Here is a 24,001-nt window from a genome sequence, read left to right as displayed (position 1 = left end):
ATGTTCAACATTTACATGCATGATGGAGAAAACTACCTTAAGGAAGTAGATTAAGCAGTGCCTGAAGGGCAGAATTCACCATTGTCTAGTCCACACTAAAACCACTATTGTCATCTCTCCCAACAGCAAGACAGACAGACTGTTTTGAATGCTCCTCTCTTCTCTCTCCATAGGAAGACTGACAGAAAGGCATTTTATTGTCAAAAGTGTAATTGTTTTCCTTAGGGACAAGGCACACTTTGTACAAGAATTAAAAAAAAAAATGAAAAATGCACCAGATATTTGCAGTGTGATTTATAAACAATACATTAAAGTGGTTGATTAAAAAGAAAAACATCTCCGCATATGCTGAAGGCATAGCCTTTATACTTACCATTAAAGTGCTGGGTTTTTTTTGAGGAATACTCAATTTAATAACGCAAGGATATAAAGAACTAAGCCTGTATTTCCTTATGATATGTAGCTCTGAGATGTAATATCTGGTTACTGGGAGAAAAGTGTAGTCCCATTCAATAGAATTCATAAAATTCAGTTAAAATTGTGTCATTTACTGAGAGCAGCAGTTCTCTGGTGGAAGGCTGTTATTCACTGGAGGACCCCAGATAAGGCCAGTCAGCAGCTGCGAGCTCCTCTTTGCTTTCAGCTGCTCAACTCTGTAATCACTTTTTACATGACGATTTCACAACTGCGTCTGCTCCCGCTGCCCTAAACTCAGCAAGGAACTGGGAACAGTAGGACAAAATCATTTCTATAGTGAATCAAAGGACACAACGGCCCATGGAAGGCTTTCTTGAATAAATTATGGCCTACAGGGAAGAAAATTGGAGGTCCTTTGTGAAGAGCAAGAACCAGTTTAGAAGCAGTTTCATGTGACTGCAGTTGGTACAACTTGGGCGATTTTTGTGATCTCTGCTTTCTGCCTGGGAGTAGCGACACTGGGGTTATCACCGTCCACGGAATTCAAGATGAGAATATACAAAATGGTGTCTCAATTCCCTAGATGTCTCCCGTTTTGGAAGTAAAACAAATCCAGTACACCGGTGTGAAAAAATAAATACCACAACTTTACAAAAAGAACGCTACTTTTATTTCAAATGCTGTAAAAAGCCTCATATAAATTTTTATAATGCTTCTATGTAACTTTCCCAACCACAACTAATGAAACAGTCTAGGAAAAATATAGCAGTTGCCATTTCGACTCCAAGAACGAGCTGCTGTAATATATCAACATTAAAAGGACAAGGTACAGTATGTTACAATGCTTGTAATTGCTCGCATTATTGAAAAAGTGAGAGCACTTCCTAAGCATTAAGAGTATAACCGGGCTGAACTGCAGTATTCCCTACTTGCTGTCGCAGAGGAGGAAAGTCACCTCTTTAGAAGGAGCCGGCGCAACACCCTTTGTACTGCTTGTGCCCATTTATCCTGGTAGTGTGGAGAGCTTCCAGCAAGCCCCTTTGCACTTCGGTGGAGTCACCCACGCCAGATGCTGTTATTCCATACTGTATTCAACGGCTCAGGTGTTTAACAATTGACCTATAAAAATAACACTTATATAACTCTCCAGCAAGGCAAATTTTAACAGTGCAAATGCAGTATCAACAATATTTGATTTATGAATGCTGGCAAATTTTTTTTTTAACTCCTTTTGCGCATGAAACAACCTCTGCTGGTGTCCTGTGCCTAAGGCCACTCACGCTGACTGGAGATGGAACAAAGTGCAAAAGCTCAGCTGCGTTTCCCCAATCCAAGCTTCCTCCCCAGTTTCAGGGTCTTCAGATCCAGAATCTGGATTCAGGCTCACCACTTCCGTCAATGCACTCGAGTTCTCCCCGCTGGAATAGGTTAACTTCCCAGCAAACCTCTGGTAACAATTTGCATACACAATTCCACATTTTAACAAAAGTTAACAAAACATACTTCCAGAAAATAAACTTTCACATGGTTGCAATCATCAAGCCATTTCAGGATCTTTGGTACTTCAAGAATAAGAAAAATAAATGGCACAATGACAAACATCGCCAAAGGAAAAAAACACAACCATCCAAAGGAATATGACAAAAATAACAAACGATATGTTGCACTTCCATTTTTTGAGAGCCAGTGTAGATCAACCCTGTGTTCTCTTTAATCTCTTGCAGTGTCACAGTTTCACCTTAAAATAAAATAATCTATCATCCTAAAAGCAGTAGTTAATATTTTGTATAACTTGAGTTATTGATTAAAATAATGCTATGTTTAAAAAAAAAATCAGCTACCACAATACAGGAGGTTATGCTAAGTAGGCTGCAAGCTGTTTCCCTATGGATATAACTCCTATGTGAGCACTGATATGATTAATAATCCGCATTTTTAAATGAGTATTATCTTTAGTGTTACAAATATAAGGGTTGAGCTTTTTCCCAAGTTTGTAAACCAGTGAGTATGTACAGACATAGATGTTTAATAGATAGCTTTAAATTAAATGTGTATTTACCTCCCCACCCACAAGGCCCACTGGGAAAAAAAAAATCACCCGTATTACTGAGCATTTGCAGTTTCCATGAAACTTATCTTGTCTTAGCAAGTTCAAGCAAAGACTTATTTTTATATTATGCAAATAGGGTAACTGTAGTCTTTTGAAACGCGTTGTTCGCAGGAATTCCACTTCTGGTGCACATAGTGCCCACGGATGAGACTGGACATTAAAACTAATGAAAACTCTCTTTTGAATAGCAGTGTCCTTTGGGGCCAGGTTTGCATCTTGGATAGTTTCTGCCCAAGCTCCCCTGTCTTGATAGAACAGATTGAAGGTCTTAGAAAAGGCATCTCCTTCCTGTGAAGCCCCAGAAGCTACTAGGGCATGAGCAGAATGAAGTTTGAAAGTATAAAAGTGGATTTAAGTGAGTAACTGTTTTTGGATGGTCTTTGGTTGGAAAGAAGTTGAGCTTCACTACATTGACAAGGCTGAGAACAACACTGGCGAATTTCAGAGGATCTTGCCCCAGTGGCAGCAAGAGGGTGTTAATTAGTGTAAGATCTGAGAAGAAAAACTCAGAGATCAATGAGCTGTTCCCACTTAAGACCAGCATTTAGCCAAAAGCTTAGCTTAGCGGTGTTCTGATATAACACTATATAAATTGGATGGGCCCTGAGTTACTGCCTATTCCTCTTTGGTGAGCTAAATACTAAAATTTTTTTGTAGAAATGCAGAATGTAGAAATGTATAAATAACACAGATGCCTGAAGGGAGACAAAATACTGGAAGAAAGGCATCACTGAAGCCCTTGAGGAACCCAGTAACTAACTGTTGGATAAGGGAAGACTACGTGCACATCAGTAAGCCACTGATGCACAGTAATCTTGGTGGTAAACGGTCTTTGATGCAGCAGATGAACACCCCAGTGTGTTTTTTAAAGCTTATAAATAATTCAGAATAGCTGATACCATGGTACCTGACAGCAATAAATATTTTGGTAATGGCTTTATAAATAGTCAATTCCATTTTGCTAGGGAAAAAAACCAAAACAAAACAGTCTAATGGAGTGTTCTGTAACTGTATGCCAAAACATCCTGTGCTTCACACCAGTGGGTATTGTGGAGGCTTCAGAGTGCCTTTCACTTGCGTTTAGAGGAGGAAGACAGCAACAGTGACTCTGCTTGTTCAGCTACCAGGGACTTGTTGATTGCTGTAAACCTCTTTCGTAACCAGAAAATGGTATCAAAGATCTCTACTGTGATAGATTCAACATACTGCAGATAATATGCTAGTACAGGCAGAGAGAAATTTGCCAGCAGCGCTGAACTGCTGCTGGGTTGAGAAGCAAAACCACACCCAGCAGAAGGAGGGATTTTTGCTTTAGTTTCCTCAACCTGGGAGAAGGAAAACCATTTCTGCTGTCAGTTTGTCACCATCATGCAGACTGGGTAGAACAGCATTTAGGTGCTCTGCCTGATTCAGTCATGGGGGGTTGTGGTTCCTGGAAACTGGGCTCCAGACTCAGCTGATCCTTTGTAATCCCATGGTCCGCATTAGATGGAGATACCAGAAGCAGATGGAGCCCGCAGGAGAGTGAGCCTAGTGGGGTGCTCCATTTCTTCTGGCTTGGCAGAAGCTGCTACAGGGTATTCTGAAATAAAAGGCTAGAGCAGGATCCCTTCTGCCTGGAACTTCTTAGAGACAGAAAAGAAAAAGCAGCAATTTGATCACTTTTCTAGGATACATTTTGCACAGGCAGGAAAGGCGATTTGAATTGTGAGTAGCAAGAAGATGATCTGCCTTAAAGGCAGACGCAGGAATGCAGTCCCGGAAACTCAGCCACCCCTTTAGAATTTGGTATCAGAAAGTTCCCCTTCTGTTAAAAGTCCTCATAATTATTATTTACACTCCTTTTTATCTTCTGAAGTTGCCAACAGGCATCATCCTCTGAAGCAGTAATACCCATCAAGTATCATTTAAAGTGGAAATACCACTAAACAGATCATGGGGACTGTCTCACCGCCACACACAGTGCAAAAAGGAAGAAAGAGGAGAAGAGCTGATCAGCTGATAAAGCCATCCAGCGAGGAGAAGCGAGGGTAGGCACGGTACAAGTAAGCCCACAGGACACTGCTATTTAAAATAATTCAGTGTTGCTGCACCCATGGGGTATCTGCAGACCACAACTGGAACAACCTTGACCAACTGTTCAGAGAATTTTGCAAATGTGGGCAATGTTGTTTTTTTCTTTATACTGCATATCTAAAACCCACCAGGTAAGCAGTATAATAACAATGCTGCATAAAATGATATGTTTTACTCCCGGGTGGATTAGATGGTTTACAGTACAAACAAAGCCACAGTACAGAGAGGCATAATTAACCGTTATACACACATAGGCAGTGCAGTTACAAAGGGATGTACGTTCCTTTTATTCCAGTACCTTTGTATAATAAAGTTAACAAAAATATTCAAATATTAAAAAAAAAAAAAGCCAGCTGGCACTGCCAACTAATTCCTGTGATAGTCTTAGAAATCCTAATCCCGTAGAATTTCCTTGTGAAATTGATGCGCACCAGAGTCAATGTATTGATAACTAATGCCAAGCGGGTCTGGTGATGCAGCTACCTGAGGTTTGTGTTTTAATTTCTTTTGTGGGTTTGCGTTTTGTTTCACAACTTCCCAGCTTTCATGTAGGAAGGGATCGAGCCACGCTGCGTGAGCCCTTCAAACCTCTTGTAGGTATAATTGAGGAAAACCCAGTCTTTGGACTTGTAGTCAGGTTCCGTTGTGTTTGGCACTAGAATTCAGAAACAGAAGTAAAAACAAAACAATTAAAACCAGTGTTGCTCCTGAAAGGACTCTTCACAGAGCACTGACAAACAGTCCTGAACTATTATTTCCCCACACAGCAGAAATTCCTTGAAGTAATCCTGTTTCTAATCAGGTCACTTGCCTTTCATCAATGGCCTGAGAAGAGTTACAATTTCAGCACTTATCCCCGAAGCACAAAAGGTTTTTTGTTTCTTTGGGTTTTTATTAGTATGTCTACACACAGTAACAGACTCCCATACCTTGGCAGGAACCTCTAAAACACCCACAGGATATATAGCTACAAAAAACATTTAGGATGCTCCATGCACAACAAACACGTATACATACCATCTTCTCCACAAAAAGAAGAAAAAGGTATATCTGACTTCTCCCAAGAGAACTACACATATCACACACAAACTACTTCTAGGACTTCCTCCCTGCTCAGAGCTTTTGCGAGGCTTGTACAGCCTCCATTTATTTTATGACCAGCCCAGATGGCTGGCGTGCTGCACTCGGACATGCACTGCAGTGAGCTCCTACATTTAGGCCTCCGGTTGCCGCTTTTAGTGTTCCACAACAATATTTTCAATCTAAGATGCCCAAAACGTCGATATCAAAGTTCATATTGAGGTATTTAGACATACAATAACATTCTCGGTGATACAGTGGGTCTGAAATGCCAAAACTAATAGAAATGTACTTGGCGTTAACCAAATACGGACTTAAATAGCTTAACTTAGCCGCTGGAGATTGATTGCTTTTGCATTAAAAATAACATATTTCTTTGTCATGAAATAAAAGCCATTTCAAAAAAAACAAAAACAAAACAGCTTTTTGCTAATTCTTACAATTGTTAGCACATCTACACTTATCCGCCATCAATTAATCGTTTTTATGTATCTGCCTATCTTTAAGCCATTAAGAATTCATTGAAAACAGTGAGAGCTGGGAGAATTTGGCATGTCAGAGAATCAAGCCTTTTATATGTAAGAATTTCCTACTACTAGCCAAAAGAAATTAACAAAAAACCCCATAAATGACTTATAGAGGCACTCAGGTTCAGAAATCACGGTGTTAAATAAACATCTGTCTGAAAGTTTTTGCATACAAACACATGAACGATTATGTTTGGCATGAAGCTCAAAAGTCACTAAAGATCAAAAGCAAATCAGCGTGTAATGTTTTAACAGAATTTAGTTAGAAAGACTGTATGGTAGAAAACTGTACCGTGTTTTCTGTGCTCACTATATGCAAACCATATTTAATAATAGATTTAACTGTTAAAATCTGTGGGCTTGGTTCCCCCCCCTCGCAAAGTTCTAAGGAAGCAGATCATAAGCTTACACTTATATTTGACAGACAGTCTCTATATCAAGCCTGTATATTACCTTGATTAGGGTATCAGAAAAATTAATATAAACAACAATAACAGCTGCATCTGTGAAGTACTCTGGTATGTCATAGACATACATTTGGAAATTACAATGGCGGTCTCACCTGGCTGTAAAATATCAGATTCAGGGAATTCATCGAAGTTCGAAGTATCATCAATACTTTTGATTTCTATAGGGATTGCAGCTGGTCTTTCCCTGCAAACAGAAATAAATGCCAGAACAGTGAATACTAAGATACATTAAGTTCCAGTTTTGTTTAACCTGTCTTTTTAGAGTTACAACATCCCTTCAGTTTAAAGCACAAAGGTTCCACTGAGTCCATCAGAGATGTATCTGACTCGCCTATTTGCTGACATCATGGGGAGATTTATTGGTTTCCTATCTAGCATTACTATCTTCTTGGCAAACGTGGGGAAAACATAATTTTCCCATTAACTGAACGAGCATTCCACATTTATCTACCCTATAGCTATCGCTACAATCTTGGTTGTCACCAAGAATCACTGTGGCTACCTCTGTTTCATAAACCCGGCCTACCCAGCCGAGCAGGATTTTATTTGCATTTGGAGCCATCAGATGTGTTGCTTTACAATTCTAGCGCTCATCAGCCTGGACCTCATCCAAATACCTTTCAGCTGTAGCTCCTATTTCTGACATTGAGTTGCCAGTATCTCTCATCCAAAATGAGTTGGCTCTGACATGTTACTCTGTTTTATTAGTTCAACAATTAGGCAGCTCTTTAAGAAGTTTCAAGGTGTCTTTCAAAGTTCCTTAAGTGGTCTGTCCCATGAAAGCATTCAAACGGAAACATGGCACTGGGGGAAAGTCATTAATTTACACCTGTAAACTTACTACAGTTGTAATTATTACAATTACAATTAAATCCACGTCTGGGTGGAACGGGAAAACCATTTTGCCAGGCTGCCAACTGTGGCATGAACAGATATGTCACTGCTCTTACTGCTTATTGATGTCTCCACCACTGAAAAGATAAGTTACATCAGGCTTTCTGCACAGAAAAAATGAAAGGATAAAATCTGGGCAATCACAAGTCCACAGTACGGATTTTCAGGTAGAAAACTGCAGTATTACTGGAAGAGCAAACCACCTCAAACCTTAAAGAGAGCTGAACAGTTGTCATCATTTCAATTGAAAGTATCTGTGGGGCCACCAGAGTCTGCTCTAAAGATGTTACCACTTCAGGTACATGCAGATTTAGCTCAGAATCTGCAAATGCAAGCTCAGGCTGGAGCTGGTTTGGCTGCCTCAACTGGGCCATCTACCCAGGCCTGGCCCAGCAGAATTTGGACACTAAGACTGCGCCACTGCCCAGCACTCTGTAGACATACCGGTTCACTCAGGTGTAGTATCTGCAGCGTGCAGTAAAGACATGCCCTGTGTTTTCCTCCTACTTGCTCTTCATCATTCGTCTATTTCCCCTGCATTTTTGAAATAGAGTTTGCTTTTCTCGTGTTCCTATTACAAAAAAAGTCAATTATAGCAATAGCTGCAGAGCCCATTACTATTGGAAGAGGAGCTCTTTGATGGTATCAGAGCATACATCAGGAATAACACAGCCACCCTACCACAATTCCTTTCCATCCTGGGCACTCTGGGGCAATCCAAGGCATCTCAAGACAGTTAAAATCTGATCAGATCTATGAATATCAGCAAGGCCTGAAAATCTTCACTGCCACTCACCTGCTGCCAGTAGCTGCCTTTCAAAATACAAGATTAATTGGAAATTATCATCCTTGACATCATAGTGCATGAAATTATTGCTTTCATGGCTTTTGTTCTCTATAAAATGTGTATGTGTGTATATATACATACCTGATATGTCCCCAGTCCACTCCTTCAAAAAACGGGTGACTTTTTATTTCTTCTACTCCATTACTACCAATTCTATTTTCTGAGTCAGTACAAAATCTGAAAAAGTAAAAAAAATGATAAAGAGAATGTTACAAGAAATGCAGACAGAAGCAACAGCAAATAAAACCGCCATGATATCCTGTAATAGGAATTTGAGGAAGTTCTTTCAAATCGTTCCATCACTTGGGGTAACATAAAAATAGACCATTGCCCCTAGGAGAGAAGGGAAATAGTAGAAGCATAATATTGTTAGAGTCCCAAAACAAAAAGACATTATGACATTTTCTAAACTGTTACATCCCATCTTCATAGTTTCTAAAAAGCTGCTGCAAGTTCTAGCCCTGCAAGATTAGTTTGGCATGGAGACTCAAGTTCCTACCCCTGAAGACTTCTCTGCACGTTCTCAACTATTTAAAAGTCTGTGTTTCCAAATCAAACTAACAGGAACAGACACACTAAGTGAAATAGGACTACCCTCTGACGTCACACATCGGAACTGAGCCAGACACATTCAAAACACGCCATGGCCACAGCATACCCTATTGTGCTTGTCACCTCCTCCGTAGAGGTCCAGATGCTGATGGTACAAAGACCCAAGGCCTATCTCTGATGTGGCCCAGCTGCACAACCTCAGCCCAACCTCCAGAAGAAATTGTCAATTTGTGAGAAGCAGCTACGAGAAAATGCAGAGTCAAGTAAGGTAAAAAAACAAATAAACAAACAAAAAAAAGGTGAAATTTGAGACAGAGCTAAGACTGTTGAGATGGGGACTGTTACCTGCTCAAGTAGGCAGGAAGAAAAACACCAACAAGTAAAAAAAGTCTAAAGAAAAAAACAGGGAGGTGAAAGCTCTCTGACAACAACTCAGCAACATCAGGGATTTGTTCTGGGGAGCAGCAGAGGCTGACCCTTCTCTGGACTGATGTTTGTCTGGACAAGACTCTGAAGAATCTCATCAAGGAGATGGTAAGCATACCAATGCTTGCCCTAGAAGTTCACTAAATGCTAGCTATCTTTTCTGCGTGTCAGCAAAGATATAACCGCTTTATATCTTTACACTGTCCTTGTAGTCTCTTTGAGGATGGCAAACGGTGTCAACAGTGACAAAGACAAGGAGGTTTACAATAACAGAGAAAAAAAGCCTGTGTCAAACAAAAAGCTTGGTCTCGCTGAGCACAGAGTCACCCAATGACCTCCTGAAACTGGGAAGCGCTCGGTAGCATGGGGATGCTGGCCTCCTGCTGCTCTAAGTCAGCTGGCCTTTGTCAGACAAAATCCTGTTTGCCCAGATGAGCAAAGCCTCTGGCTGTTGATTTAGTTATCCCGAACTCTTAATTCCTCCACACGAACACATCACCCAGATTCACGAGGCACTTTTCACATCAATACATTGCAATACCAAAAAAAAACCAATAAACCAACAACCCAAAACAAAACAACCACTTTCTCGCTAGTTATTTAACATTTCAGCAGGCAATTTAGTAATGCAGCAAGTTAGGCTGTAAACAATCTCCAATTATGGGCTGTATTGTTCTCCTACTTTGAGTGTCAGTTGGAAAAAAAAAAGCAAACCTGCTTACATTTCTACTGCAGTGCAGCCAGTCGGTAGATGCCAAGTACTAATAATAGACCTCAAACCTTGTAAAAACAGTTAGCCAGACCAGGTCTCAAGATCTGTCAGGCTTTATCTGAACTTGAACTTAGTTTAGTTTGGTTTTATCTACAGCCATAAAAATAACAAAACTTTAGCTTTGTCTGCAAGTTCTTTTGACAACATGCAGGAAAGTTTAAAAAGAGCACTAAAGAAAAATGACAGTGAAAATGTAATAAAACTGTCATATGCAAATCTATTAACGAGGATTAGCAATAATTAAGTTACTTAAACTGTGTTAGTATCACTGTAACTGAATTAAGAATAACTGTTCATTGTATTTGTTATATTTGCTGTATGCTTCTGGAGCATCACTTGGACTACTAATAAATTCTAGCTCTTGGCTCTGCCTATAAAGTATATTCCCCTTTTTGCCTGTAACAAAATTGTGTCAGCTTGTAATATTATCTTTAAAAAAAAAATGAAAGCCGAAAACCATCTCCCCTCCCAGGACAATAGGGCATTTCTGCCTGACCTTGACCCCAAAACTCCTTGCAAAAGTTTCAATGCAAGCTGAACGGATCAAAACCTGTCCTTTTGAAAAGAGTGAGTAAATCAAAAACATCCAAAGATTTCTGTTCAGGACATAAAATGCTGGTACGTGATTATTTTCTAGCTCCCCATGAGAAAAATTGTGTGTTAATCACTTTTTTTTCTTCCTTCGGTCTGCTCTGTTTCTCCCGATACCGTGATACAAATGAAGATCATTACAGCTTATTACTTCAGGTTAAACAAATGGCAAAGGACAAAAGGCTAAAAAAGTCCATCCATGATGGCAACACAGAAGAAAACAACTTTCTCTCCAATCTCAAGTCTCCTTCATGCAGAACAGAAAGTTAACCCAATGGAAGATGATGGTATCTGGTGCATGGGCAGAAGTGGGCTTTTGTTACTGACCTTAGAATTAAATCCTTTGCTTTCTCTGAAATGGGCACCTCTGGAGGAAATACCAATGTTTCTTTCCAGTTCATAACTTTCCTATATGTTTCTTGTGGAGTTTCTGAGCAGAAAGGTGGATACCCTGCACAAACAGATAGAAATATTAATAAGCTTTTCCCAGAAGAAGAAAGTGACCTTGGTTTCTGCTTTTGCCACCATGGCTCCCAAATCTACCAAGTAGTACCAGACAGAAACTTTCTCTTTTGTAATGCAATGATAAATGTTATTTTTTTACTTTCAGGTAATGAGACTGACCCTCAAAAACATTTAACAGTAAAACATTCATTGAAACAGCGGAGGCATCATCTCTTGTTGTCTTGGAAAGGTGGGAGGACTTCAAGGTTTTCTGGAAGCTGAATTTGGGACTTACCTCAGGTAGAACTGAATGAAATTCTGGTACCTTCACTATGCAGAGGATCAGACTCTGTGAACTAAAGGACTCTGTTACCTTTGAATGATTCTTAAGTTGGGTCTTTAACATACCTATTAGCATTTCATACATAATCACTCCCAGAGACCACCAGTCACACAGCTTGTTGTACCCAGTCTGCATAAATACTTCTGGTGCAATATAGTCTGGGGTTCCAACAGTAGAATATGCCTGGGAAAAAAAATAAAATAAACTCTTTAAAATATACATACCATGTTTTTACACTTTGCAAAACCTTTTCCTGGGGATTCACATATAGGATCTTGGGTTTTGGATGGACAAGAATGCTTCATTTGAGAATTCATAGTATCTAAAATCCCAATAACATTATTCTTTTACATGAGTAAGCACAGAGGACCTTGAAAGTAAATGAAAATCATCCTAATGTGATGAAATCATGGAGTGTTTTCACTTTGATATCAGAAGGTCATCTTAGCTAAAGTATTGGGTAGCTGCATTACTAAAATACAAAGTTCTGTTGTTCTTGTTGTAGTTGTGTTTTGCTTGTTTGTTTGTGTTTCAATAAAAGGGACAACCAGTGGTAGACTCCTGTGTACAACACTAATGATACACCAGCTATTACACATATTACCTTTATTGCAAAATTAATTTGAGCTCTTACCAGACCCAGAGTCTTTTAAATATGCAGTCTAGATGATTCTAGATGAGGCCATGCAAACCTAATGAGGTTCAACAACAGCAAGTGCAAGGTCCTGCACCTGGGTCAGGGCAACCCCCAGTATCAATACAGGGGTAGAACATCTCTACTATAAGGACAGGCGAGAGAGTTGGGGTTGTTCAGCCTGGAGAAGAGAAGGCTCCAGGGAGACCTTATTGAGGCCTTTCAGTACTTTTAAGGGCCTGTAAGAAAGATGGGGACAGACTTTTTAGCAGAGCGTGTTACAATAGGACAAAGGGTAATGGTTTGAAACTGAAGGAGGGGAGATTCAGGCTAAACATGAGGAAGACTTTTTTACAATGAGGGTGGTGAAACCCTGGCCCAGGTTGCCCAGAGAGGTGGTAGATGCCCCATCCCTGGAGACATTCCAGGCCAGGCTGGACGGGGCTCTGAGCAACCTGATCTAGTTGAAGATGTCCCTGCTCATTGCAGGGAAGTTGGACTAGATGACCTTTGCCGGTCCTTTCCAACACAAAATATTCTATGATTCTCGTTCATGAGTACATCTCAAGTTATTAGCAAATTTTTCTTTACTTTTTTCTTTACTGATGGAAAATTTGGCGGGGGGGTGGTTGGGCACAGAGAAAAACAAACAAAACACAAGCAAAAAAAATTCCATAAACCCAAAAACATCCACCACAACCAGTTCTAACCAGTTCTGCCAGAAAAATCTTTTACTTCCATTTGTCTGGCCAGAAACTTCATTTTATCAGACAGACCTGAGACATTCAGTTTTGAACCAACTGAAACCCAGGAATATGGCTCCTTTTCAAATAGTGTTTATACAAGTTATAATTTTGGCCTTTTTTTCCTCCCTGTTGGACTGTCTCATGTCTTTACTGACCTGGAGATGTTGTATTTTCAGGGATCTAACTCCAAGTGTGAGTAAGGGCATGAAATACAGCCCCTATGAGGCAGCATGATTGCAATGTAATCTCATTATGTCTCATGATGAAAGAAAAAACAACCCAAAAGCTTTTAGAGAACACTGCTGCATATCACTTTTTAAAGAGAGTATGCAAAATAAAAAGTTCCACAAATTGAGAACTGAGGTTTTTGTAACTGCTGTTCAATGAAAATCGCAAGCAGGGCTGAAATTCTGAAATCCCACGGCTGACAGATATTCTCCCTTGATTCAGTTAATGCCAGAGGGCCCTTGACCACTCAGTACAAACCCAGGCTGCAGCACTCCAGTGCCAATAGTATCCTCCGCTTCCTTCCCATCATATTCCAGTTCAGCAGAAGGACAAACAAGTCTCCCCACAATTCTCTGAAAAAGGATCACGCAGCTACACATCTTCTTGCCACACTGAACTGCAGGAGTTAAACCCAGGAGTTCACACACAGCATCAGTGCCAGCTCGTTTAGACACAAGCTCAGGAAACAGCTTTGCTGAGCGGTTGCTGACACCTGAGGTTAGTTAGTCCAGATGCTCGTACGGGAAACAAAGGCACAGAGAAGAGCCAGGCCTTGCTGGTCACAGCTCTGAAAACAAGGTGACCCAGCTGATGGTCATCCTCCCACTCTCCTTGAGCTATTCCACACTTGGAATCACTAGACCACCTTCTTTTGAGTGAGGTGAAATTTTGGGAGCTTGAAGAGAGCAACATCTGTAAGGGATGTGAGGGCTTTTCAGTTTTTAAAAACCAGGAGCATTAATGCCCAGTTTTTATTTCACATTTTCTGTAAGTAGTTTAAAAGCAACAAATGTATACATAATTTTATCAACTCACCAGCTGTCGCCTGTTCTTCTTCCACGTTTCTGCTTTTCTCTTTGAGTTCATATTCTGAAATGCTAATTGACAAAATAGTTATTAGATAGTAAACGCATGTGAGAACTAAAAAGAAAATACTGATAACATTCTGCTTTCAGACAACGACTATGTTTAGAACGCTTTAGTCTAGAAACAAATACTTAATTATAACTGAAGACAGGAAAATCACAATGAATAACTACTGTTCAATTTTCAGCTGAAACTCGTAAGCAGAACACATGAATAGCAATTCTAAATTAGAACTTGCTAAAAGTTTTACAGATTGATCTGGAATCAGCGGTACTTACTGTTGCAGCTGGCAACATATATTCAGATACAGGCAATTTTCTTTTTCAAGCAAGAGGTGAAGAATACAAGAAGAATTGCAGAGGAATTTTACATTTGTAGAATAAAACACTAATGTGGATGTGTCACCAAGGCATGCTGATGAACAACTTTACTCTTGTGAAAAGCATCATGAAATTGTTACTGACTTCAGGTAAGTCACCACACAAAACTTATGTCCCTTCTGAAAGAGTGTTTCTGTAACTTCACTAACATCATTATGAAAAATACATTAAAATAGTTACTTTACATTGTATGCGTTTGTATCTATGTACAAATGTGCAAAAACACATTAACATTGCAGAAATCATATTTTCTTTCCTGTGAAATGCTACCATGTCCCAGGGAACATGCATTTCCAGTTTTCCAACTAAATGTAATCAGCCTGACCAATCTTGCTTAACTCAGCAGAAATAAACTCTGACGTGGCATAGCTGCAGCACAAAACTATTTACATGTTTAACTAGGACACTTTATACTTACAAAAGTCACTTGGCGGGTTGTGTGTAAGGTTCCTGTAGAACTCAGTTCTGTGAGCTTTCTTTAAACCTGTGCATAGCCCAAAATCAGACAGTTTTACATGACCCTAAAACAAATATCAAAGACAAAAACATAATTTAGAAAGACAAGGCTCAAAAAAGACAGTTTTAATAACTGCATTTGCCTTCTCAGGCCATGATGGACTTCCATAGGACTACCTAATCCAGAACAAGTAGCAAATAATGACTAAATCTCAGTGTACCATGAGATTGTGTTTTCTCTCAAGCCAGTTCTTGCCCCCCTGGGAACGGCTACATCTACCATTCTGCAACAGCTGAGGGCAGATAGTTTGCCTGGTTTTTGTTTTGGATGGGATACCACTGAGACTGAAAAAGCCTCCAGTACAATATCCCTTTGTTTTGATGGTAACCTGTCTTTCATCAGGTTTCCAGACATCAATGCCAGATGGTCTACAGGTTAGTGTATGATGCTTAGTGGGTTCATTTCATGGCTCGCGATGGTCAGACAGACTTTCCATTGGTGTGCGGGTAATAAAACAAGTAAGATAACCACAGGAATTGAATTGATTATTTAGCATTGTCTGAGTATTTCATATTTACTTCAAGGCAAATGAAACTAAGTGTATCAGTTTTTAACGTGTACGAATATGAGCACCTGGACACCCTGAGTGGGTCTTCTCACTTAAAAGGCTTGCCTTAGAAACCTTAAAAGGGTTAAAATGCTTTCCAACAAAAAACAGGAGCAGTTTTGCCTTCGGTGAACTAGTGTTCTACAAGGAAAAGGTAACGACCACTTTTTCTGCCTTTACTCCAGCTAGCTTAAAATCACTGGTGTGGCACTCCTGGCTTGCACCAATTAGCACCACAATAAATGGTATTATCTGCAGACTGAGACGTTTAAAGCACAGGCAGTTCACATGCACATTCCATGCCTTAGCATCCAGCAGAAGGTTATCTGGCTTAATATCTCTGTGGATGAACCCCAGCTGGTGAATAGCATCTATGGCCAGCACAGTTTCAGAAATATAAAATTGTGTCTCCTCTTCTGATAAGGTGTCTTTCTTCATTAGTAAGGTCATCATGTCACCTAATCAAAAAGCAAAAAATACAACTTAGAAATCAGAACTTTTTAATCACAAGACTAATTCTATGTGAAATCCCAGTACGATCCAAATTTACCCTTGTAACTGGCCTTATAGCTACTAATTAAAAAACTATTACTGCAAGGACCTAAAAACCCAACATACTTTTTAACTGGATGTAAAACTGTCAAAAATCCTAAATAAGAATTTTCATTTGACAGCGCAGAGGATACAGTGAATTTTAATGCATAACACATGTATTGCATGTATTTACTAGCTTTAACAGTAAAAAGCAAAACATTGGATCGGAAAAATTACTTAACCCAGGTTTATTTTAACATATGTCCATAACCTTTCGCCTTCCCCTAAAATCGAGAGTTATTACATGACTGGGACTTCATTTAAAACAAATTATGCAACATGCTTGTTTCTAACATTTTATGAAGCTGACAGCAACAGTTAAGGAAGAGGTACTTCTATCACCTCACACCATAACATCCAGCTTACCTCCAGGTAAGAACTCCATGATCAGGTAAAGATTTCTTTTATCCTGAAAGCTGTAAAACATTTTCACTACCCAGGCTCCATCTGCTTCAACCAAAATATCTCTTTCTGCTCGGATATGGGCCACCTAAAATTAAAAAAACAAACCAAAACAAACTATAATTAAAGGATAATTTAATTATTTCACCAAGGAACTCCATATTGTATGCCTAGTCCTACAATATGCTTTCATAATACTTAATGAAGAAACTATTTTTCATACTATTTTCATACATTTTTCATAGTTTTTTTACTAAATCCTACAAAGTCCTCACAAAATACCTAGCAGAAATGCACAAAAGTCAACTTAATGTTGAAAATAACTGTTCACACAACTCTGCAGAAGCAACCTCTAGAAGCACAAGGCAGAGCTTGTTAGGCTGTTTCTGTTTGTTGGAAAGAGCTGAAAAAAAGCTGGTGGAAAAGTGCAATTCCCCTTTTTACTATACCCTAAAAAGAAATAGATGCATTCAAAGCAATTACAGAGCTGACCATCACAGAGCTGTATACAGTACTGCAAGCTCGGGCAAAAATTAAAAGTGCAACTCGAGGTGCAAGTACTGAGAAAATTATTGGAAAAGCCAGAGCTGGTCTTAAGGAATGCAAGAAACAAGAGGGAGAGTGGTGGATGCATTATGATTACTGTCAGAAATTAGCAGATTTCTCATGTGGGTATACAAAGAAACAAAAGAGCTAATGGCTACTTCTACACGGGTATCTCACAGTTTCAACTTGGCAAGATAAGCCCTGGGACTCCTGTCTAGCAAGAGTGAGAGAGTGCCTAAACTAATCACTCCTTGCAAAACCCCATTCTTTCATCCCTGTGAAAAGAGAGGAATGCCCGACACGCAGTGAGGTACCGTCTACTTGCCAAACCCATGTAGTCCATACTAGGACAGTGCACAGAGCCCTCCCACACAGTACACGGAGACTGCTCCTACGTATATACACAGCGAACCTGATTTGAACTGCACAGCAAATGTCTTGGACACGTGGGAACAGAGCTGGGATGAGTTTCAGCCCTTACAGATGGTGGCAGGTAGCAATGAGCTCAGTAGCCAGGATTAAAGCAGCGCAAAAACGGTTCAGGGTCTTGGGCTACTCAAGGGGGAGGAAGGGGAGAGAAGAAGGAGCCATTCCTCCATGTGATGTGCATGAAGCTGGCCCAGAACTGACAGGACCACCACTGTTGCTGATGTTGGTCCTGGGCAAGTGAGTTTGGGAACATCTGACCTTGCTCAGGATAGTCCAGTCCCAGATGAGGCTTTGTTAAAACAAACAAACAACAACGAAAAGAAATCAAACACAACAAAAATCCAAAACCACACCCCAACAAAACAGAGCTGCTACTCTATGAATTCACTGGAAACTACAAGTAATGGGGATTGGGGGAGGGGTGTATGTTTCACTGGTATACACCATCATCCTGAAGGAAAATGAAAGACATAGGTATGGAAAAATATTTCTTGACAGCTGTAAGATTTTGATTATTCATACATCAGAAAGCAACTTCTGGAAAGAAAATATGTACCACTATTTCAGCATTGAGGGCTACTTCCAATAAGCAGTAAAAAGAGTCTTCTGCATGTCTTCCCCAATTCTACTGATCAGGAGCTTCTTTACGTGTATGTGTTCTTTTCACAGGGTTTTGCAGGGAAATGGGTTGCCCCTCTGTAGTAGGCACTCCAACTTTGATTTATCTAGCTCTGTCTATACTTGTTAGAAAATATTTCTTTCTACTCCTCACTCCTCACTGTAGCTATAAAATATATTAAAATCCTGCTCCAAAAACAGTGAGGATATCTCCCAGTGCTATCAGGCCGGGGCGGGGGGGGAGGAGGAATTTTCATTTTCTTTCGTATTTGTGTCCTGTGTTGCTTTCCATTGAACAAACCAGGCAATGAAAATTACACAAGAAATTCGCTGTCCAGGGAAGATTACAGTCTCAAACTAAATGGAGAGCGCAGGCTCAGCCTCCTTGCCACATCAGGTTATGAAATGGGGGGAAGAGGCCACACACATCCTGGCTGCCGTGCAGAACATGCTGCCCCTCTGGTTGCCTATATTCAAGGAATGGGCTTGAGAAGACAAAAAGTCTGCACCAGGAGAAAAAGCAAAGTAGAAGAACCACTGCAGGGAAATGTAATACAAGAGCAAATGATGTGTAAGGTTTAGACAGGTAAGGAAAAATCTCCTTTTATCTGCACTTTTGCTTGAGACATCCACACTTGATTTCACTGCTTTGTAGTGCTAAAGTACTTGCTGTGTCCTACCCAGGAAAATGCAGTGAATTGTTAACTAAAAAGTAAAAGCAAAAACCATACTAATAAAACAAAGCAAAAGAAAACAAGACAAGACCTGACTAAAAAGCAAAACCAAGGAAAACAAACCCAATGAACAATGTGACATCTCTTAGGATCTAACCACCAAAAGAAAACATCAAGTACTCTCAGGTTTTATTTTGGCACAGTGTAACTTCTCAAGAAGCATCTTCCTTCAAATGCAGTTTTACAGATGAAGTACTATAAGGTCTGCATTCATACAGGAAGGAAGAAACAAAAATCGTTGTCACCATTCCAAATCAGTTGCCAATAAAACATTTTGTTGAAATGCTGTTACTTGACCTTATTTCCTAACTTCTGCTTATTCTTTTGTACTTCAGTAGCAGCTCCACAGATGCTTTGGACTGCTATACAATTACTGGGGCTACCGAAGAGGAAAATATGACCAAAAAGTATCTGCCATTTTTTTTTGCAATTTTCTAGACAGCATAAGTTGGAAATGTAGGGGACTTAAACACCACAAACCTGCTCTTTCTCCAGCATATCTGCTTTTCTTAGTATCTTCATTGCATAAATATGACCCGTATCCTTCTTCTGAACGAGGCGTACCTATAATGAGAAATATAACCCAATCAACCTTCTCTACCTCAGAAACTAGACCCCAGTGTGGAATCTATTGGAAAGGCTCAAAATTGCTAAGCATGGAAAAGTTCTCTGGTTAAACATTTAAAAACACATGGAAAAAAGAAATATTTCTATACCATGTACAACACTAACACCAGTGATGAACAGATAGCTTGAAGTTATTACTGCTTTAGGAAAAGTTAGCAAGCATAGTAAATTCCAGGTAGCTGTGAGACTGTATATGCTAAAATTCAGGAGCAGATACAGCCGTGATGTGACAAGGGGCAGGAGAAGGTTTACAGAGAGGAGCTGCGCAACTGCAAATCCATAATTTCAGTGGCCACAAGGGCAACATCAGTTTGGGCTAATAAGCAGCTGTGGGAAACTAAGGACCTTTCCAGAGGTCTTGAGAAATCAATGCGTGTAATTCATTATGGGGCTTATCACACTTGCACAATTACTCAAATAGCTATTCTTCTGCAATAAAACTCCAACTGGAACTTTTTATTCTGTAATTAAAATGTTTCTTTTTAATTTTCAATACAATTTTAATAGCCTATTCAAGCACGAAAGGCACAAACCTCCCCAAATGCTCCTCTTCCTATAACTTTCAAAGATTCAAAATCATCCAAGCCAAGTCTAGTCCTCTTCAGTCGCAGAAACTCTGTTTCCTTGCGAGCGTGTTGTGACCTGCGCAGTTTTTTCTACGGAGACACATACAGAAATTTATAAGCTATTTGACAGTAGAAAGTCAAACTATACAATCTCCCTTCCTTTCAAGTATTCCCTCGCCCATTAAGATTACAGAGAAAATGTAAAAGCAAGTCTTCCCGAGGTTCTCAAAGTATGATCCACAAGCAAGGTCTCTTATATAGGGGCCTCAGGCCCAGTCTCACTTTCTTTTTTTTTTGGGGGTGGGGGTGGGGGGTGTTTTGTTTTTTTAATTACTTATATATAAAGAAATAGTAATAACAAATACAATGAAAAAAACCCCATACTGGTTCAAACAAAGTACATAGGTCCAAAGATCCAAGACACTAGCTGAGGCAAGGATTCTTGGTTTTGGGCAGTGTGAATGATCAATGAAAGCTGAAACTTGTACCCCACTGAAAAGACAGGAAACAAGGAAACTAACAGGCAGCAGAGGGCCATCTTACACTACCTTTAGCAAAATCCATTTGGTTTAGGGCAGACAAACACCTATATATATCTGTCCTAATCCTGTCATATATTTTGTTCTATAAAAACGTCAAAGGGATTCGCTCCAAGAGAAGACAAACACTGACCTACGCTCCCAAGGATGCCAAGAAGATCTCATAGACTGCTAACAAGACCCATCCATCAGGCACCTGCCAAGTTTTGTACTAGGATGACAATGTCATTTAAAACCACAAGATGGCATTACACACCCACACGTGCTTTTCCCTCTTCCCAGAAGTTACAGCCGCCACAGACACTCAAATGACTGAGGCCCGGTTCCCACTGACTTCCTTGTCCATGCGGAGGGCAGTACAGGCAGGCATGGTGTGATGAACCTCAGAAAAGCAACTTACTGACCAAAGTTCTGAGACATGCCAACTAGACAGACATCCCTTCTCCTCCATATCCAAATGGAGCAAGAGTGTGCCTAGTTTATTGTCCAAATCAAGAAAAAAATGCTACAGCATTTTTCTTTCTACCCACTTCTTCTGAGCACGTCTTGCCTTTTATTCTTGTCAAATATAATGGAAAACAACTTTAATTTTTGACAAGCATGCTATGTACTTGCTGTGGTCATATGTCTCATAAGGATTAAGGGTGGCATAAAAAGCCTCAGCTATTGCAAGTATCATTTAAGCATCTTCACAGCTTCCCTAATAAACAAGTTACTTACAGGGGCAACATTCATTTACAAAATAATGTCATGCTAGCTGATGTTTCTGTAAGCTCCTCAAATGCCAATTTGAAGTAGTGTGACAAAAGCAAAGCAGCCTCTTCAAAGGTTATTGAGGTAGTATTACCTCCTCATCTGCAAGGCCTTCCTCTTCCATAGCCACTTCCAGCTTCTTCTGCCTGGAAAGGGAAGAAACAGGACATCGCTTTTTTAATTATTTGTTAAAAACAAACATAACACTACAGCAAGACAATGCCTTTACTTCACGTATTACAGATACTAAAGAGTTTGCCTCAAATGGAAGTTTGAAGACACACTGCCCACTCCATCCATTTACTCATTTGTGACCAAAGCAGGTGAAAATGTATAAGCAAATTTAAACACATACTTATGTATTTGCAGAAATAGGCATTAAAGGTCCAAATATATAATCACTCTAATTACACATATTTCTTCATATAATTTTGTTGGAGTAAGGCCATTTTTATCAATTAGGATTATGAATCAGAACAAACATGTTGTTTTCACCATTTCTATCTCGGCTCTACCTCCAACACCTCAGCTAACTCCAGCTTTCACCCCCAATCTCAGCCTTGCTGACCTTTCCCTGGTCACACACCTGGTCCTGCTCCCCTTACCCTCACACCAACTAGCTCTACCCTTCGGATTCTTCATCATCTCCTCCCAGTGTCCTGCCTGGCCCAGGGATGCCTGGCAATGCGCCACAGATGACAGGGGGTCAAGTACATGGCAACGTGTCTGCTGCAGCCCCCTCCTTCCACCCATGGGATGCTTCTTTATGACCACCAGGGCACAGCTTCCAGAGAGCTGGTTACCCACTAAGAGCAGCCCAGAGCTCAAAGGCTGCATGCCAGGCTGCTGGTGTCTTTCTGCACTTTGGGAAGTACAGCAGGATCCCCTAAATTAAAGGGTCTCAGTAGACAGCCTATTCTCCTAACTCGAAGTAACTCAATTACATGGGATAATGACTAAATATGATGAAGAGAGAAACCCTGCTGCCTGGCTGAAAACCCCTCAATTAAAAACATATTACCAAGGGAATGATGATTTCACATGCTGCTGACAACTTGAAACACAACATTCATTATAAACAAATGCTTGGTGCTTTGACACTTAATTCAAGTAGCACTTCACCACATCAGAGGCAGAATTGGGCACTGATGAGAGAAGCTAAAGAGAAGATGACCAATGCATGGAGCACCAGTCAACACCACCCAAGAGTGATTTAGATGCAGGTACTACATGATCCCCGGAGTCTTTCCTGCCCACCCAAGAGCCTCTCAAACGTTTCATCACCAACCCTATGCTCTTTACTGCCCCTTATTTCCACCCCAGGACACCCTCAGTTCTCTGCCTCCTTTCCTTACCCCATCACCCTGTCAAACACCTCTCCTATCAGTTCTGTTCCCTACCTCCTGTACACTCCCTTCTGCATGATTTATGAGTCTTGGCAGGACCTCTGTGCTGCAGAGCATGAATAGACACCAGGAGCAACTGCCTTACACAAAACCAAGTTACCACCCATCAGCAGCTCTGCAGCATCTACCCCTGTAGATTTTATTCTCTGCAGCAGACACGGAAGAATCCAAGTTCACCAACCCTGCACACAGAAGCAGAAACCTCACACATGCTGCAAAATAAGACTCTGCACCGACTGGTGTCTGCAAAGTAGTAATAATCTGATGAGGAGGCAAATTAGAATCATAGAACGTCCTGAGCTGGAAGGGGTCCACAAGGATCAGAGTCCAACTCCTGTCCCTGCACAGGACAACCCCAAAATTCACACCATGTGTCTGAGGGCATTGTCCAGTCTCTTCTTGAATATTGCCAGGCTTTCCAATCAGTTCTTGAACATTGTTAGGTTTAAACTGTATGAGAACATCAAAAGTGGAGGTCCTTGGTCACTCAGTGACTACTTGGTGTGGTAGCAGGGGACATTTGCAGGTCTACCAGCACAGCTGCTGAAAGGCAGCCTGTGCCATTCAAGGATTAGCTCCTTGCCACCAAGTACAGAAAAACTTCCAAGAACTGCTGTGTGCACGGGGATCAAAGTGCCCTTAAACAAACATGGCCAAAAGCCAACCAAGAAAAGCTGAAGAGGAGTGAGAGGAAGCAGAGCCAGTACCTGGTTTCTCTCTCTTCATGCTGTATAATTAGGTTGCTGTAGAAGTTCTCCAGCGTAAGTTTGGCCACCGTCACTCTCTCCCGGGTGTGGTTACTCATGGGAAAGGATGTTGTAGTCCCTGCAGTCATCGCCATGGTAACATGTACTGAAACAGAACATGTCAAATCATTACTCACTTGAAAAAAAAAATTAAAAAGTATATATTTTCTCCTCTTTCCCCACTCCCTGTCTCCAAATTCTTAGATGCTACAGAATTCACAGGGAAGACACCGTTTTTCAGATATAAGAAACTCCATTAAAAAGCTGCATTATAAAATTATCCCGAGATAGCAGACGGACTTACTACCCACTCTCTGAAAAAATAACAACATGTTGGCAAAACAAAGGGTGAATCATAGCAAAGAATTATGCAGGCTACGGGCAGCTCCTGTCCACAAATGAGGAAAATGTACCTCCGGCTGACCTGAGTCCAGCCTGGGGGAGGGAAGAGGTAACGGAGCACGGGAAGGAAAAGGGGGAAGCGAGAGGAGGACCAGGCAGCTCCCACAGCTGGACATGTCACAACTCTATGACAATTTCAGACTCCAGAAATGCTAGGTGCTACCAAAAGGA

General features: G+C 40.5%; 1 protein-coding gene across 2 annotated transcripts in view; it reads right to left on the bottom strand.

The window, feature by feature from the left end:
• Positions 1-1,064: 1,064 nt before the first annotated feature.
• Positions 1,065-24,001, bottom strand: part of STK38L (serine/threonine kinase 38 like) — a 51,789-nt gene continuing 28,852 nt past the window's right edge. For both annotated transcript variants that reach the window (XM_065032585.1, XM_013368512.3), the window contains exons 2-14: positions 23,390-23,534; positions 21,371-21,422; positions 19,952-20,074; positions 19,272-19,355; positions 16,429-16,552; positions 15,772-15,926; positions 14,823-14,925; positions 13,974-14,035; positions 11,615-11,732; positions 11,090-11,213; positions 8,503-8,598; positions 6,773-6,864; positions 1,065-5,258 (exon numbers count right to left, since the gene is read on the bottom strand). In XM_065032585.1, the coding sequence (XP_064888657.1) occupies positions 5,131-5,258; positions 6,773-6,864; positions 8,503-8,598; positions 11,090-11,213; positions 11,615-11,732; positions 13,974-14,035; positions 14,823-14,925; positions 15,772-15,926; positions 16,429-16,552; positions 19,272-19,355; positions 19,952-20,074; positions 21,371-21,422; positions 23,390-23,523 (1,395 nt within the window). In that variant the 5' untranslated portion in view covers positions 23,524-23,534 and the 3' untranslated portion in view covers positions 1,065-5,130. The remainder of the gene's footprint in view (positions 5,259-6,772; positions 6,865-8,502; positions 8,599-11,089; positions 11,214-11,614; positions 11,733-13,973; positions 14,036-14,822; positions 14,926-15,771; positions 15,927-16,428; positions 16,553-19,271; positions 19,356-19,951; positions 20,075-21,370; positions 21,423-23,389; positions 23,535-24,001) is intronic.

Source organism: Columba livia, chromosome 1 (assembly GCF_036013475.1).
Source record: "Columba livia isolate bColLiv1 breed racing homer chromosome 1, bColLiv1.pat.W.v2, whole genome shotgun sequence".
In the NCBI taxonomy this organism is placed as follows: Eukaryota; Metazoa; Chordata; class Aves; order Columbiformes; family Columbidae; genus Columba; species Columba livia.
Note: the sequence above shows the minus strand (reverse complement) of the source record. Positions and strands in the feature narration are given on the sequence as shown.